At 38.4% G+C, this 14,820-nt stretch overlaps 1 protein-coding gene across 1 annotated transcript in view; it reads right to left on the bottom strand.

Moving 5' to 3' along the window:
* Nucleotides 1–3,834: 3,834 nt before the first annotated feature.
* The window catches only part of SSPN (sarcospan), a 41,209-nt gene continuing 30,223 nt past the window's right edge, over nt 3,835–14,820 (bottom strand). Inside the window, exon 3 of the mRNA XM_020797809.3 lies at nt 3,835–5,750. Coding sequence (XP_020653468.2) covers nt 5,385–5,750 — 366 coding nt within the window. The 3' untranslated portion in view covers nt 3,835–5,384. The remainder of the gene's footprint in view (nt 5,751–14,820) is intronic.

Here is a 14,820-nt window from a genome sequence, read left to right on the forward strand (position 1 = left end):
TTTTCTCTCACTGATCACCAACACCTCCCCAGAGTTCCCAGTGGAGGGAGTGTTTCCCAGTCCTACCTTTCCCGGATCATACCAGGAACTGAACTACAGATCACTGCCAATCCATGTTTAGCTGCCATTTGATTTGGCAAGGTAAATCGTTAATTCCTGGTGAGATTTTTTCTGACAGGTAGAAACAGATGGTAGGAATGCTCTGCTACCATCATGAGCCTTGTATTAACCTTCTGAGTTGGCCCTGTCTTTTTTTTTCATCCAGTCAGACTGCAATGGAGGAAGGCTGAGAGACGAGCCAATGGCTCAATTAAAAAAGAGAACTTTCTACAAATTGGGACAATGCCATTGTTGCGACATATTTTAAGTCAGTTGAGAGTCGCTACTGTAATATTGTGGTTTGCAAGCTTTTTACTTTGAGGGGAATCCTTTCAGCAACACTTGATCTGCTACAGATCCCCTGCCAATCTCTCATGGGAATGAAGCTCTCTGTGTTCCAAAGTATGCTGGGGCGTGTTTTATAACAAGACACAACACCCCTCTTAGTATGTCCATGGTATACGAAGAGCCACAAAATTGGGCATGCTGGCACCATTCCTGACTTTTGCATTTTGAAACCTTCAACTTTTCTAAGACTCTGCAAAGCTCCCTGGAGAGCAATTTTGAAAGACCACAGAGTGCCCTGTAGCAAGGATTTCTAGTGCCACTGCATACACAAACAGGAAGGTCGAAGGCAGGGACAGACATTATAGCTTTAGCAAATGAAAAAGATATAAACATCCACTTGAGCCCACTGAACTCTCACCAAGTGTGAAGAATATTATGGAGAAAAAGCACTGAGCACAGGCAAACGCCTTCCTTAGGACAGCTGATTGCCTTTATGCTTCAGCAGTTGTTTCTCACTGAGTCCCTTGCATACCCCCAACCCACACCCTTTGCTAATATTTAAAAGCACATTCCAGACATAAGCATGGAGGCAGGACTGAGAGTGCAAACATTTCAAGGCAGCAGGGTAAAGCTGACAGTCTGACTATTAAATATAGAACAAAAAGCACAGGGGTCGGAACTGTTCTGAGGAAACTGGCAAACATACTGTTAAGAAGTGGCAAGAAAATATCACTATTACAGAGTTTGGCAGAGAACAGTAGGTGCCAGGGCAGGGTGTGTTTGTATATGTATTTGTCTCTGTGTAGGGGGGAAATGTGTTAAGCTTACTATGTATCATTTCCAAAGCTTGTCTGTTGGCCTGCAGTTCAGGCAGATTTCCAAGATCATTCCCACGCAGAGCTGGGCAGTGTTGGCAAGGCGCAGATGGTATTCATGTGAAGGCACAGTCTGGGGAAGCGGGCATCTCTGGCAAGCACTGATATGGTGTGGCCACTGTTTTTGTTACATATTGTGGACCGAGAAGTCTCCTCCAGCACTTCCCCCTTCATCAAACACCACAGTGGATTGTGCAAAACTCTGCACTTTATGGCTTTTATGAGATAGCCACCATCTGGATTGTATGAGATGGTTGTCCTGCTGTCGTTAATACAACAATGGGTGTTTGCAGGAGATTAGCACCACATGCTCTTTGATCAAGACATGGTTTTCTTCATGCTTCCCATATGTCCTTTAATGTGCCTGCTTGAGTACAACTGCATACAGGCAGTAAAGCACAACATAGGGAAGGTTCCCCTGAAATTCGCAAGGAAGTGGGGGTTTATTATTATTATTATTATCCCGTGAAACTAAGTGCTGCTGATTCTCATAAGCAGCCTTTGCATGTACCTTAAAATGTGGATCTTAAGATGTGTACCCAGTGGTGGGATTCAGCAGGCCAACAAACGGTTCTGCAGAACCAATAATACATTAGCTACCGGTTCTGTAGAACTGGTGCGAACCAGCTGAATCCCACCACTGGCCAGGATCAGTGGTGGGATTCAGCAGGCCAACAAACAGTTTTGCAGAACCAATAATACATTAGCTACCGGTTCTGTAGAACTGGTGCGAACCTGCTGAATCCCACCACTGTGTGTACCTGTTGAAATAGCCCTTGCATCCCAGCCACAGAAGCTTACGGTGTAGTCTACGTTAACAACCTGATCCACAATGTTTTTAAGGAAAACTGCTTCTGAAGTGGAAGTTAAGGCAAACAACAATCCTAATCATTCTTATCTGGCAAGGTAGCTCTTCTTTGAGTGGGTCTGTCCAAGGGAATCATTTACTATCACAACGTAAATCTCATTCATTTTGTCTTGAAATTAAAGGTGTAATCAGATGGGCATTTCTCATGCAGTTTGGTCCACTTTAGGAATGGGCTGGTCCACTCCTTTTCCTGGTGGCCGCATGCCCTACTGGCAATCACAAACCAACCCGTTACTCACCCTGCAGGTTCAAGCCACTTATCAATAAATTGAAAGTATCTTCCCATTGCCCTCCATAGGGAAAATAGAAGAGGATGGAATGGACTAAATACAGCTGCTTGAGATGCAGTTTGGTTTCCTGCCCCAAAACCACCGTAAGGATGTAAGGATCTACTGCACCTCTATGCAGTCTTAAGCAACCCTATTTAGCTGATCCAATCCAATCCAATTTGGCTGTCTAGTCACACACTAAGTAGACTTACACACATCAGGAGGGGGTGTCTTTGAATTTTCTGCAGTGTACCCTTTCAGAAACATAATCTCATGCTCCACTCTAGGAGTGATCACTCCAAGTGAGGTAGTGTGAGTCAGCTGTTTGAAGCGAAAGATTTTGAGTCATTAAAGGGCACTGAGTAATTATTCTCTCAGCTAAATTCAAGAGTGGTTTTTAATAACTCTGTCTTGAACTCTGTTCAGTGAAATGGAGCAATCAGAGGTCCCTAAAATTCAGATACAGAAAGAGCAAAGGAGAGAGTGTTCAAACAAGAGAGATGTAATATAGATCGTTTGGCCACACTGACAGTAATATAAAGACTTTGCTTCTGTTGGGGAGGATCAGGTATCCACCAAGAAGCAGCAGATGTCTTTTTATTTTTCATCTCAGGGGTCAGATGTTATATTATATGTGGCAGGAAGATGTAAGATAATGTTTGGGGTCTAGATACACCACTATCAAAGCTTCTGGTACCTGGATTCCTAAACGCGATCAGACATGATCCAGTCAAAGCAGTATACTGTGGAATTCTGTTGAAGTGCAGAATTAAGAAATAAAGATGAGAAGCTTTCAGTAAATATTTTGCAACAGAAGTATAAGCCAAATTAAATTTATGGTCACATCCTGCAATCTTTAGATTGATTATTTTCTCTCCTATTAGAGAAGATGCTCCTTCCCTAAAGCATAGCAGACAATATGTGACTTAGACACAAAGATGCGGAAAATTACTTTTTTCAGACCACATCTCCCAAAACACCTCAGCCAACATGGCCTGTTCCACCTCTGTACTTGGATAGTCCAACACACATAGCCTAGACTAGATTCATAATCCTGAATTCTTTGTTCCAAAGAAAGTTTGGGGAACTGCTGTTGTGTACTTGAGTTCTTTAACAGATAATTCTGAACATGCTCACCAAGCTAATCGTAGTATTACTGGAGTGAAGCCCTGAAGACTAAACTAGTATAAAGGCAATACAGGTTTGTAATATTGTGATGCCTTTATAATGAGGAATAATAATTAAAGCCCGATGTTGGTTCACTGTAAATCGATTAAAAGTCTTCACTACTGTGTTTATATTTTGTTTTCTTTAACCCTGCCATTTTTTCTTCCATCACCATGAATAATCTTATGACATAAAACTAATAAATAGTATGGATTTTAAAAAGCTTTTTGAAACCAACATTTGGAACAAACTGAATGGACAGAAAAAAGAAGATATATAATTTAATCTGGTATAGTTTTTGTGACTAATATTTAAATGTTATATTTATCTCTGCCTTAGATGTTATTTTTATGCCACTTATCATCACTGTTTCGGGTATGGGGAGAAGCAGAGAAGAAGGTGCAATCCTGAAACAAATTAAGTGTACTTAAATTCTATGTTTAAACATCCTAAGACTATATTTTTAGCCTAATAGATTTAGTGAGATTAAAGATATAATCCAAAGTCCATGAAGGCAATGCAGTTTTAACACTAACTTCTTTGGGATTAAGATCTATAAACACATTTCTTATTTTTATTTTTAAAACATGAATGGTATCCAATGGGTAATTTTAAAGATCAGATTTGAATAGTATGATTTGTGTAGTTGACCCATTTACACCATTGCTGTATGAAATTACATCTGAAAAACAAATTGTTCTTCACTAAAGAAGGCCCAAAAAGCTAGTTTGTAGTCCCTTGCTTTTGAAAGGAGGAGGAGCAGGAGGAAGAGACTGGTTTACTCTCTATTTTCAGTAGCATGGCTCATCTTCTGGATGGTAGAGATTTTGTGGGCAGACTGCATGACCATCTACCATTCAGATAAGCATGGCAACATAGGAGGTTACTTTACACTGAGTCAGAACCTTTGTCTACATTGCCCACGACTGTAAAATCTGGCAGTAGACATTCTAGACTTCAGGAAGACTTTTAAAGATTTACCTAGAGATCCTTGAAACTCTCTTGCAATTTCCCATGTTTTCAGTAACCAGGTCAGATCCTGCTCAGGATCTGATGAGAATGGGAATTTCAGAGAGGTACAGAGATAATAGAATGACTATGTCAATGATGGTACATAACATAGGCTGTCCCAACCATCTCAAGAGAAGAGATACATACTATAGAGAGAAACCACAGAAGAAAGGGCAGCCATGCTACAGAAGTTAATATAAACTGGGCCATATTTTATCTTGTTCTGCATGTAAAAGCATGCATACAAAATATTTTAGAAGCAATGGATTAGCACAATCATGGGGTTTACCTTTCTTTGCATTAATCTGCACAGTTGCCCTTGGTCCTCATGTTACATCAGAAGTAGGTGAGACAAACCCTAGAACTATTGCTAAATAGAGAGAAATGTGATGGAGTAAACTGTAATAACCAGAATCCAACTCTAGCTGTGTCCTTAAAAGGTATATTGACCCATGACTATATTCCCAGTGTAGATGGGCATGGGCAGTGAAAATGATGCAATACTGAGGGACGGGTACCCATATTTCAATGTATATTCTCAATGCACATCCAGATAATGTCTGCAGTTCCTGATCCAGCACAAGATACAGGTGTTGAATTCCTTGACCATGTGCTGTCTTTAGGAGAGACAACAGAGAGCCTTGGAATAGTGATCATAAAAATATCACACAGTAGATTCCCTTAATTTATCTGAACCAATATATTCATTAAGCACATATCCCTTGCCTACACCATTGTTGTAGAAACAGTCTTCCATTTGGTAGTGATGATGATACTCTATTGCTCTTCCCAAGAGCCCCTCAGACCCTATACTTTCTGTTGCTGAACGCCAGTACTGGTTAATGAGTACAACCTGATGCCTACATAAAAGACCTGGTACCTATCTTTCCACATGACAAAACAAGCTACAAAACCCACAATGGCTGCCAGGAGGTTAAGCACAATTTGGATCAGCAAGTAAAGGCTGAAAGTACCAGTGATGTCTGTACAGTCCAACACATTCTGGAACAAGAAGGTTCTGCTGAGGGGATCGACTGTGTCCAATTTGCACTGGCAGATCTCAGGGATCATTTCACAGGTAAACTGTGTAATCTGGGAATAACGGTAGGCAGCAAAGGCCACTGCCAACACACCTACAATCAGACTCAGAGCACTCAGCAGGAAATAGGCCACCTGAAAGGAAAACACAAAAACATTTCCTTTAGCACAAGAAACAACATACAAAATGCTGTGAAGGCTGACATTCCAATATGAATACTGACAATCCCAGACAACTTTTACGTGTTTCCCAAATAAGATGCCATTTCCCACACTGCTTGGGCAAACACCAGCAACCTGAGCTTTTGGTTGCTGATTTTTATTCCCTCATGTTCCTATAGCCCAACTTTTTTCTTCTCACACAACCACCACAGGATTTTAAAAAGAATAAAGCAACTCCTCAACAGGAAAGGACTGTGTGGGCTTGGCTTCATAGGTATAAGACTGGATTCCACTAGCTTGCCCTCACCAAACAGACTCTGGTAGAATTAAACAAGAAACAATACTTTATTTAAAAGGCTAGTACACAATACAATAAAAAAGCATACCAATCTGGCTGATTGACAGCCTTCATTTCTTTTGTTTATACTTGTATCTTATTTAACCTTTCCTTGAACTTTGTTGGAACTTGTTATGTGCTTTGAAGTCTGAACTGATTTAAAGTGTCCCTAATGGGGCTCAAGGTAAGAGAGATAATTAAGGATTGTTTTTTCCAGTTCTGCATCCCACTGAGTTTCCATGGCTGAGCGGGGATTTGAACCCAGGCCTTCCAAGTCCCAGTCTATGATGCAATCCACTACACCGCACTGGGTAACCTTTATGCAGACCCGTCCTTCATATTGCATTATATCACATTCTCTCCAACCATCTCTCTCATTTAAATCTCATCTGATTATTTTGCTATTTTGATTTCATTCCTTGACACCATTCCTTTTTCTAATGTATCCAATTTTTGACTTAAAATGCAATTTGTGTCCCCTTCCAAAATAATATCGCCCCATGCAAATTTTTTTACCTCCCTCAACAATTTTTGCATAAATGTTGCTTGCCCTATATGGGGGCCATAATAAGAACTTAAAATCAGCAATTTATTTTCAAACTTTCCTTTTACTAGAATATATCTTCCCTCAGGATCTCTTAAATGGTCCGTCACTTCAAGTTTTAAATTTTAAATAGGAAAATTACTTTAAAACGCTGGTTTAATAGATGGATGGAGATATTTAAATCCTAAAATGGAAGATTATACATTCTTTCAAAAATGTGCCACTAATTCAAGAATAGATGATATTTTTATTTCAGAAAATTTGGTATCCCACAAGAATCAGAACAGAATTAGAGACACTAGATACAAGTAAGACCCAGGCAACTATGAATTATCTAAAGAGTAATTATTATGAGCATGGGAATAAGAATTCTAAGTTCTTATCATATGCAGTAAAAAAGAAAGCAATAAAGAGGGCAATTCTCTCTGTGAAAACAAAAGAAGAAACAACAGTATCCTCACAACAACACATAGTAACAACATTTATGGAGTATTATAAAAATGTGTATGAGACAGAATTAACACCAAATACAAATATTAAGAAATTTCTAAATACATTACCAGTTAGTCAAATTATAGGAAAGTTACTGAATTCTCCAGAAACAATAACAAAAATAAAATCAGTTATTAAAAAGTATAAAAAGAGTAAATCATCAGGTTGTAATGGGTTTACAGCAGAATTTTATAACATTTGGGAAAGGCATTTGTTAAAATTGTTTAATTCGATATTGGGGGGTTGAAGAAATACTATATCAAAATCATGGAACAGCTAGGATAATAACTATATTAAAACCAGAAAAGGACCCAGTATCCCCCTCATCATACAGACCAATAACATTACAAAACCAAGCCAAAAATATTTTTTTCCTCAATACTGGCACAGAGAATTAATAGTTTTGTTACTAAATACATTCAAACCTCAATATGGGTTAATGCCAAGAAGGCATATGCAGGATGCCATCCGCAGTTCTGAATGTCATAAATATAGCAAATAAAGAAGAACGGAAATTAGCAATACTCTCGTTAGACACGCTTAAGACCTTTGACCATGTAGAATGGCATTATATGTTTGAATTCTTAGAAAAAATGAATATGGGCAAAAAATGTATTAATGTCTTAAAAAATCTATATATGGGGGCAGAGGCTAAAGAACTCATTCACAGAATAGAATCAGATAAATTTACTGTATTAGAAGAATGAGACAAGGAGACCCCTTACCTCCAATTATATTTGCAATACCAATAGAACTACTTGCTGCACAAATAAGAAAAAATAAAAATATTAAAGGCTTGGGGTTTAAAAATAGAAAACATAAAATAAACCTTTACACAGATGACATGCTTCTGTTTCTGGAGAACCCAATAAAAACCATAGCATCACTAAAACAAATATTACAAGAACATTGTTATTATATGGGACTAAAATCAAATATCAAAAATCCAAATTGTTACATATAAATATCTCTATAGCAGAAAAAAAGGACATTAAAAAGAAGTCAAATCTGGACTTACGCTATTCAAGTTTCAAATATTTGGGAATTTGGATAACAAAATGTATAAACCACTGGTTCTTAACCTTGGGTTACTCAGGAGTTTTGGACTGCAACTCTCAGAAGCCTTCACCACCAGCTGTGCTGACTGGGGTTTCTGGGAGTTGCAGTTCAAAAGCATCTGAGTAACAAAGGTTAAGAACCACTGGTATAAACCAGTTATTATATAGAAATTACAAAAATTATTCAAACCAGTAAAAGAAAAAATCAGAAGTTGGACTAAACTGAATTTTGTTCCATAAGACGCACTTCCCACCCCCCAAAAAGTGGGGGGGGGGGAGTCTGTGCATCTTATGGAGCAAAGCTGGCGATTTCGCCCCCACTGGCCCCATGGGGAGAGCCTCGCAAGGGTCCGAGTGAGCCTTCCAGAACCCTTGTGACGCTCCCCCCCCACACCCCCACGGGGCCAGCATGGGCAAAATCGCCACCTTGTGGGACTCTTTTGAGGCTTGGGAAGCTTCAGAAGAGTCCCAGAAGGTGGCGATTTTGCCCCCTCTGACTCCTGGGGGGGGCAGGGTGAGTCTAAAGGGTCCTGGAACACACCATAGGACCCTTTGGAGGCTCACCCTGCCCCCCTCGCCAGGCCAGAGAGGGTGAAATCGCCACCTTCTGGGGCTCTTTTGAGGCTTGGGAAGCTTCAGAAGAGTCCCTGAAGGTGGTGATTTTGCCCCCTCTGGCCTCCGGGAGGGGCAGGGTGAGCCTCCAAAAGGTCCTAGGGTGTGTTCCATAAGATGGACCTCTCCATAAGGCGCACCAAATTTTTAGGAGAAGAAAACAGATTATTATTTTCCTGTTTTCTTCTCCTAAAAATTTGGTGCATCTTATGGAGAGGTGTGTCTTATGGAGCAAAAAATACGGTATATCATTGCTAGGGAGAATAGTATTACAGTGGGGTCTTGACTTGAGAACTTAATCCGTATTGGAAGGCGGTTCTCAAGTCAAAAAATCTGTAAGTCAAGTCTCCATTGACCTACAGTGCATTGAAAACCGATTAATCCTGTAACAGGACGTTTTTGTTCCATTTTGGTTTTTTTCTGGTCTGTAAGTCAAATCTCAGTCTGCAAGTCAAACCTAAATTTTGCGGCCAGAGAAGTCTGTAACTCAAAAAGTCTGTAAGTCAAGCCGTCTGTAAGTCAAGGGTCCACTGTAGTTGAAGCACATATATTACCAAAATTTTTATTTTTAATTTCAAAATATACCACTACAACCTGAAATTAAAAAAAATTATTGCAAAAAAAACTGGAAAGGTTTATTGGTGGAAAGGGGGAAAAGCTAAGGTTCATAAGCAGTGTTAAATATGGTCAAAGCATAAAGGGAGGGCAAGGGATACCACAATTAATAAAGTATTATGAAGTCTTTCAAATTACTCAAGTAGTAAAGTTTATATGGACAAAAGAAACCCCAGATTGGGTTGAAATGGAAAGAGATGAGGATATTGGTGTAGTTAACACTTATATTTACACAATGGAACCATTTAGAAAGAAAGAGCAAGTACAAAATCCTTACACTTGTGACACATTGAAGATATGGCATAAATACATGAAATTATTTGCTCCACCTATATCCCCTCTATGCCCCATGCTGGATTATCCAAAATTTAAATCAAGAGAGAAATATATACAATACTGTACAAAAATTAGAAAAGAATTGGAATTTATAGAATAAGAGACCTATTTGACGCAGGGAAACCAATAACAATTAGACAGAAGACAAAACAAAGAAAATAAATGCTAATTGGCTACAATTAATACAGGTAAGAAATTTGGCAACTCATTTATACCACAGTTCTGGACCTATAAGAATGCTCATGGAACTAGAAAAATATAGTATAGAAAAAGATCGAAATAAAAGGAAGGGAATAACTTCAGTAAAATATAAGTATTTGGTTGAGAAAACATTTATTTATTTTATTTTATTTTATTTATTTATTGTATTTATACCCCGCATATCTGGTCATTTTGACCACTCTAGGCGGCTTCCAACATATATAACAACATATAAAATATAACAAATTTTTTAAACATCAATAGACAAGTTATTCAAGATGGAAAAAGAGAGAGAGAAAAGAAAAAAAGAATATGGGAAACAAATTTGAATATCAATATATCAGAAAAAGAATGGATGGAAATATGGGCCACATATCCATATAAATCAATATCAGTTAAAACAAAATAAATGGTTTTGAAGGTAGTCCACAGATGGTATTGGCACTCCATAAAATTACACAAAATTAATGGGGAAATCTCAGATACGTGCTGGAGAAACTGTGGAAGTAAAGGCACACTAAAACACATGTGTATCTCTTACCCCAAAGTGGAAGCATATTGGTGGGAAATAATTAAATGGATAGAAACACTGTTGAATAAAAAAATAATTTACAATGAAGCTTTATTATTATTTTCAATATTTAAGGATGGAAATGAAAACTTATTTAATAAAGACCTAATTGCACATCTTATTGGTGCAGCAAGAGCTGAAATTGCACAAAACCGGAGAAATGCTCAAGATCTTTTACGAGTAGTACAAAAATTTGAGACAGAATCTGGCAAATGGTCCTGATGGAAAAGTTGACCAATATTGAGGACAATCAAATTAAAATATATAGAGGGGAAATAAAACAAGATAAATTTATGAAAACCTGGCAGCCATTATTAACATATGGAATTAGCTCAAGAAGAATGTGAAATGGGAAGTAATTTGGGTTGCTGGCATGTAATATTTTAAAAGAATTAATCAAGTATGTTAAACTAGTGGATGTGTAAAGAAAGACAATGAGCTGATAGACTTCAATTCTAATTTGCATTGTCATACTCTTTCAGAAAATACTGTACGTTTAAAAAAAATCTCATCTGACTAATGAAGTCCTGCTGCCTCTCCCCATCCCTTAACTCTCTTCACAGCATTCCAAGGGCTTTAACAGGTTGAGCCAAAGAGAGGGCGGGAGACCAGTGCTGTCTGCATAAGACGTTAATGGTGCTAGTTATGTTTAGGTGATATCAATATTCAGTAGACCTCTGGCATTTGGACATTAAACAATTTTTAGCTTGCTCATTTACAGGTGTCACTTGGGACTGCAATCAATGAACAAGGAATAGGCACAGGATGAATCAACTTTGAATTAAGGGCAGAATCAACAAAGCAGTCACTTTTTTAACCAAAATTTCAAGGAGCCAAATATTCAAGGTGGGGCGTATAGCTAAGGATGTGAACTCCTTTTGATGCCTTAGTTCAGTTTAAAATTCAGGCGAGAAAGAAAACGGAAATAGGTGCATATTTCACACACTCTTAGCATTTCCCTAATTCTTCATGGAGGGAAATGGGGTCTATCGTGTGTAATGAAAGGTTACAATGCTGGGGCTCCTTAAGTTTAGATTTGAACATAACTAAACAGCCCTAAAATTTGTATTCTTTCATAACAGGAGATGGATTCTAACACCCTAACACTTTGATAGTTCTTTTAAGAAACCTTTCCCACTCTAAATATTCTTAATGAATAAATAAATATTTAATAAATAAAATAAGAGTTTTATGCCTTTGACCAAAATAGAGGAAGAGTTCTTTCAGTATATTGCAGCAAAGAGCAACAGTTCGTTATACCTTGAACACTAACAAATTTTATTATGACATAGACCTTTGTAGGCTACAGGCTATTTCTGCAAACATAACATGACAAATTATTTATGTGCATTGGATGAACATGGATGAGTTAGGTTGTTTCAATACAGCAGTGGGTTTGAGTAACCTGAGCTGTTCTGCAATATAATCAGAGAGCAGTAAGGCAGCTGTTTATCCTATGTTTATCTCCATCAACTGTATGCTGAACTAGGTGGACCATCTCATGTTCTTAATCCAAGAATGGGCCTTTGGACTTATGCTGAACTCTGCTTGCCCTTTCCTCCCAATACACACTGAAATCTCTGTGTTCCCTGAAACTGCTTTGCATCTTATCACACAACGGGGAAAAATAAAGTCTGCTCCTTTTCCTTCTTTGAAAAACTAAACCAGATCAGATTTCTTTGTGTTCATTAAGTAGATTTTGCTATTTTGGCAGCTATTTTTTCACAATATTAGCATAGAGGCATAGAGGATGCTGTTGTTACTTTTGAGTATTTTCCTTCTTTTATGAGTATTACCTAAAATCTGGATAAATAATACCAAAAGTATGTACATTTGGGTTCCCCCCCCCCAGAGACCTTCTGGGTTCCACCAGGACACACACACACACACACACACACACACACACACACACACACACACACACACACACACACACACAATTCTCTCCCCCCACCCCCAAAACCAGGTTGTTCCAACTCTTATATAACAAAATATATCAAGGTTTTAAGTACTCATAAAAAATTAATTGAAAAAAAAGTCATCCGGCTGCACCAACCAATTTTAATACACCCAGCTACTCTCAGCGCACGGAGGGCAATATTGTGCCTGTCTGCCGTCTAGCTTTTAAAGATGACGAGCCTGTCCAGAAAAAAAAGGTGGTAACGAACTCCAATTCAGCACTATAGACATGACTGAATATAAAGGGATTGAATCACACACTTTCACAAATGAAACACTCAAAGTCCTCTTGTCAAGGTGAACAGCTCTCTCAAATTTCACTGTCTCCCACACTCAAATCTTTTAAAGTCTCTGGCTTTTTCTATCCTTTTATCAAGACATACATATGTGAATGTGAGCAAGTTCTCGCCCACCCTGATCCACATAACGTCTTCAGAAGTATGGAGCCTCTAAAGAGAGAGGCTGACTGTAGCTATTGTGCCTAGTAATTACTAAGATGTCCACATCTTTTACAAAAAAAAAAAAAATAAAAATCAGTAAGCAGCAACAGATCATATAAACAGATTACACTTTGCATTTAAAACGTTGTTGTCTGCCCCGCATCTGCAGTTTTCACTGGATGGTCCCAAGTTTTAGTATGATGGGTGGTGATGCACATTTTCCTCATATTCAGTAACACCCTCATTTCTTTTGCAAATTCTTATGTCTCTGTCAGCAACATGATATGGATGTTTCTTTAAATAAAAGAGTTCTCCTTTTTCGTGGTTGCAGCGTGAGCTAACCATCAATACAAAAGCAGTTTTGTGACCTTGATGTTCCAAGTGTGTATGTCTTGATAAAATCCATAGACCAGGAATATCTGTCTTCCATCTATTGTATGAATCAATCTTCCTGTTTCTGACTCAGTTTGTGGGGGGAAAATAGCTGGGTTTATTGATGATATTTGAAGCAGTTGTATATATTTTTGCCCTCAAACTAACTTAAAATGCTTAGAATTTCTCTTCGCGGACTCTGCTGAAAGCAAATCACTGTACTGTGAAAGTTGAAACAAAACAAAACAAAAGCTGAGAGCAACTTTAATAGAATTAAGTAGCTTTGGTGATAAGGTTGCAGTTGGAAAATTGAGGACCGAGACTTTTAGAAAAACACATAGAAAAGAGTTAGTAACCAAGAACAAAACTGGATTAGACAACAAAAGATCCGTACCTAGGTCATTTGCAGGTTTTGTACCTTGAAAATGCGTCTGTGGGGGTGGAGGATAATTTGGATTGAGGCTGGAGCACCCCGGTGGGAGTGACATAAATCTTTCTCCTGTATAACCTTGAAATCTCCCTCCCCAAAGCAGCCATTATTTACTGTAGTTATATGCTGTCAAACCCATCTCGCATTTGGTCTTCCTACTTTCCTGCTGCCTTTCACCTTTCCCAGGATTATTTATTTATTTATTTATTTGAATTGCCTTTTCCAGAGAATCCTGCTTTTGTGCCCAAAGTAGGAAAGTCTCAATTTCAACGTTTTTGCATCCAGAGATACTTCAGGCTTGATATGATCTAGGACCCACTTTTTTGTCTTTCTGCCTGTCTAGGTTAGAGCTCTGCTACACTACATTTCAAACAAATCCAGAAGCCAGCAGATATTTGCAATATAATCCTGAGTGCCTCTTCCCTTTCAGAATCCAGCTTGAACACCAGGCTTTTCTTGTAACATATGTCATTTAAAAGCATTTGTTGCAACACCTTGAGCATCACTCTGCCTGCATGGGAGATCAAAGTAATGGTCCTATAGTTACTTCACTCCCTGACATCTCCTTTCTTAGGGATCTGAATACTGTATATATTGAGCGGTTCCAGTGTGGGGGCCATTGTTTTGTTTTCCAGATTGGTTGACATATCCTTAGGATTTTGACAGATTGAATCTTTGTGACTTGAAACAGTTCTATCAGCATCCTATCTACCTCTAGTGACTTGGGGCTTTCAGAGCAGCTTCACTTTCTAGAACTGCATAGGATTCCTCTTCAAAATAATCTGTCATCCTTTTATCCCTTCTGTATAGGTCTTCAGTATACTGTTTCCACTTTCTCTTGATTTTTCTCTTTATCGGATACTACACTTCCCTGTTGGACATTCAGCATTCCTAACTGAGGCTTAAATTTCCCTTTCTTACTCTAGGGCAAAACATGTAAAATTGCAGGGCAAATAGCAGCTTTAGGGAGACCATTTTCATTATGCTCATAGATAAGAAAGGCTAAACTAATCCTCTCTTTCATCTAATAAGAAAGAAATATGTTTGACATGGATTCCCAGTGTGGTGTAGTGGAT

The sequence above is a fragment of the Pogona vitticeps genome, chromosome 5, assembly GCF_051106095.1.
Source record: "Pogona vitticeps strain Pit_001003342236 chromosome 5, PviZW2.1, whole genome shotgun sequence".
Classification (NCBI taxonomy): Eukaryota; Metazoa; Chordata; class Lepidosauria; order Squamata; family Agamidae; genus Pogona; species Pogona vitticeps.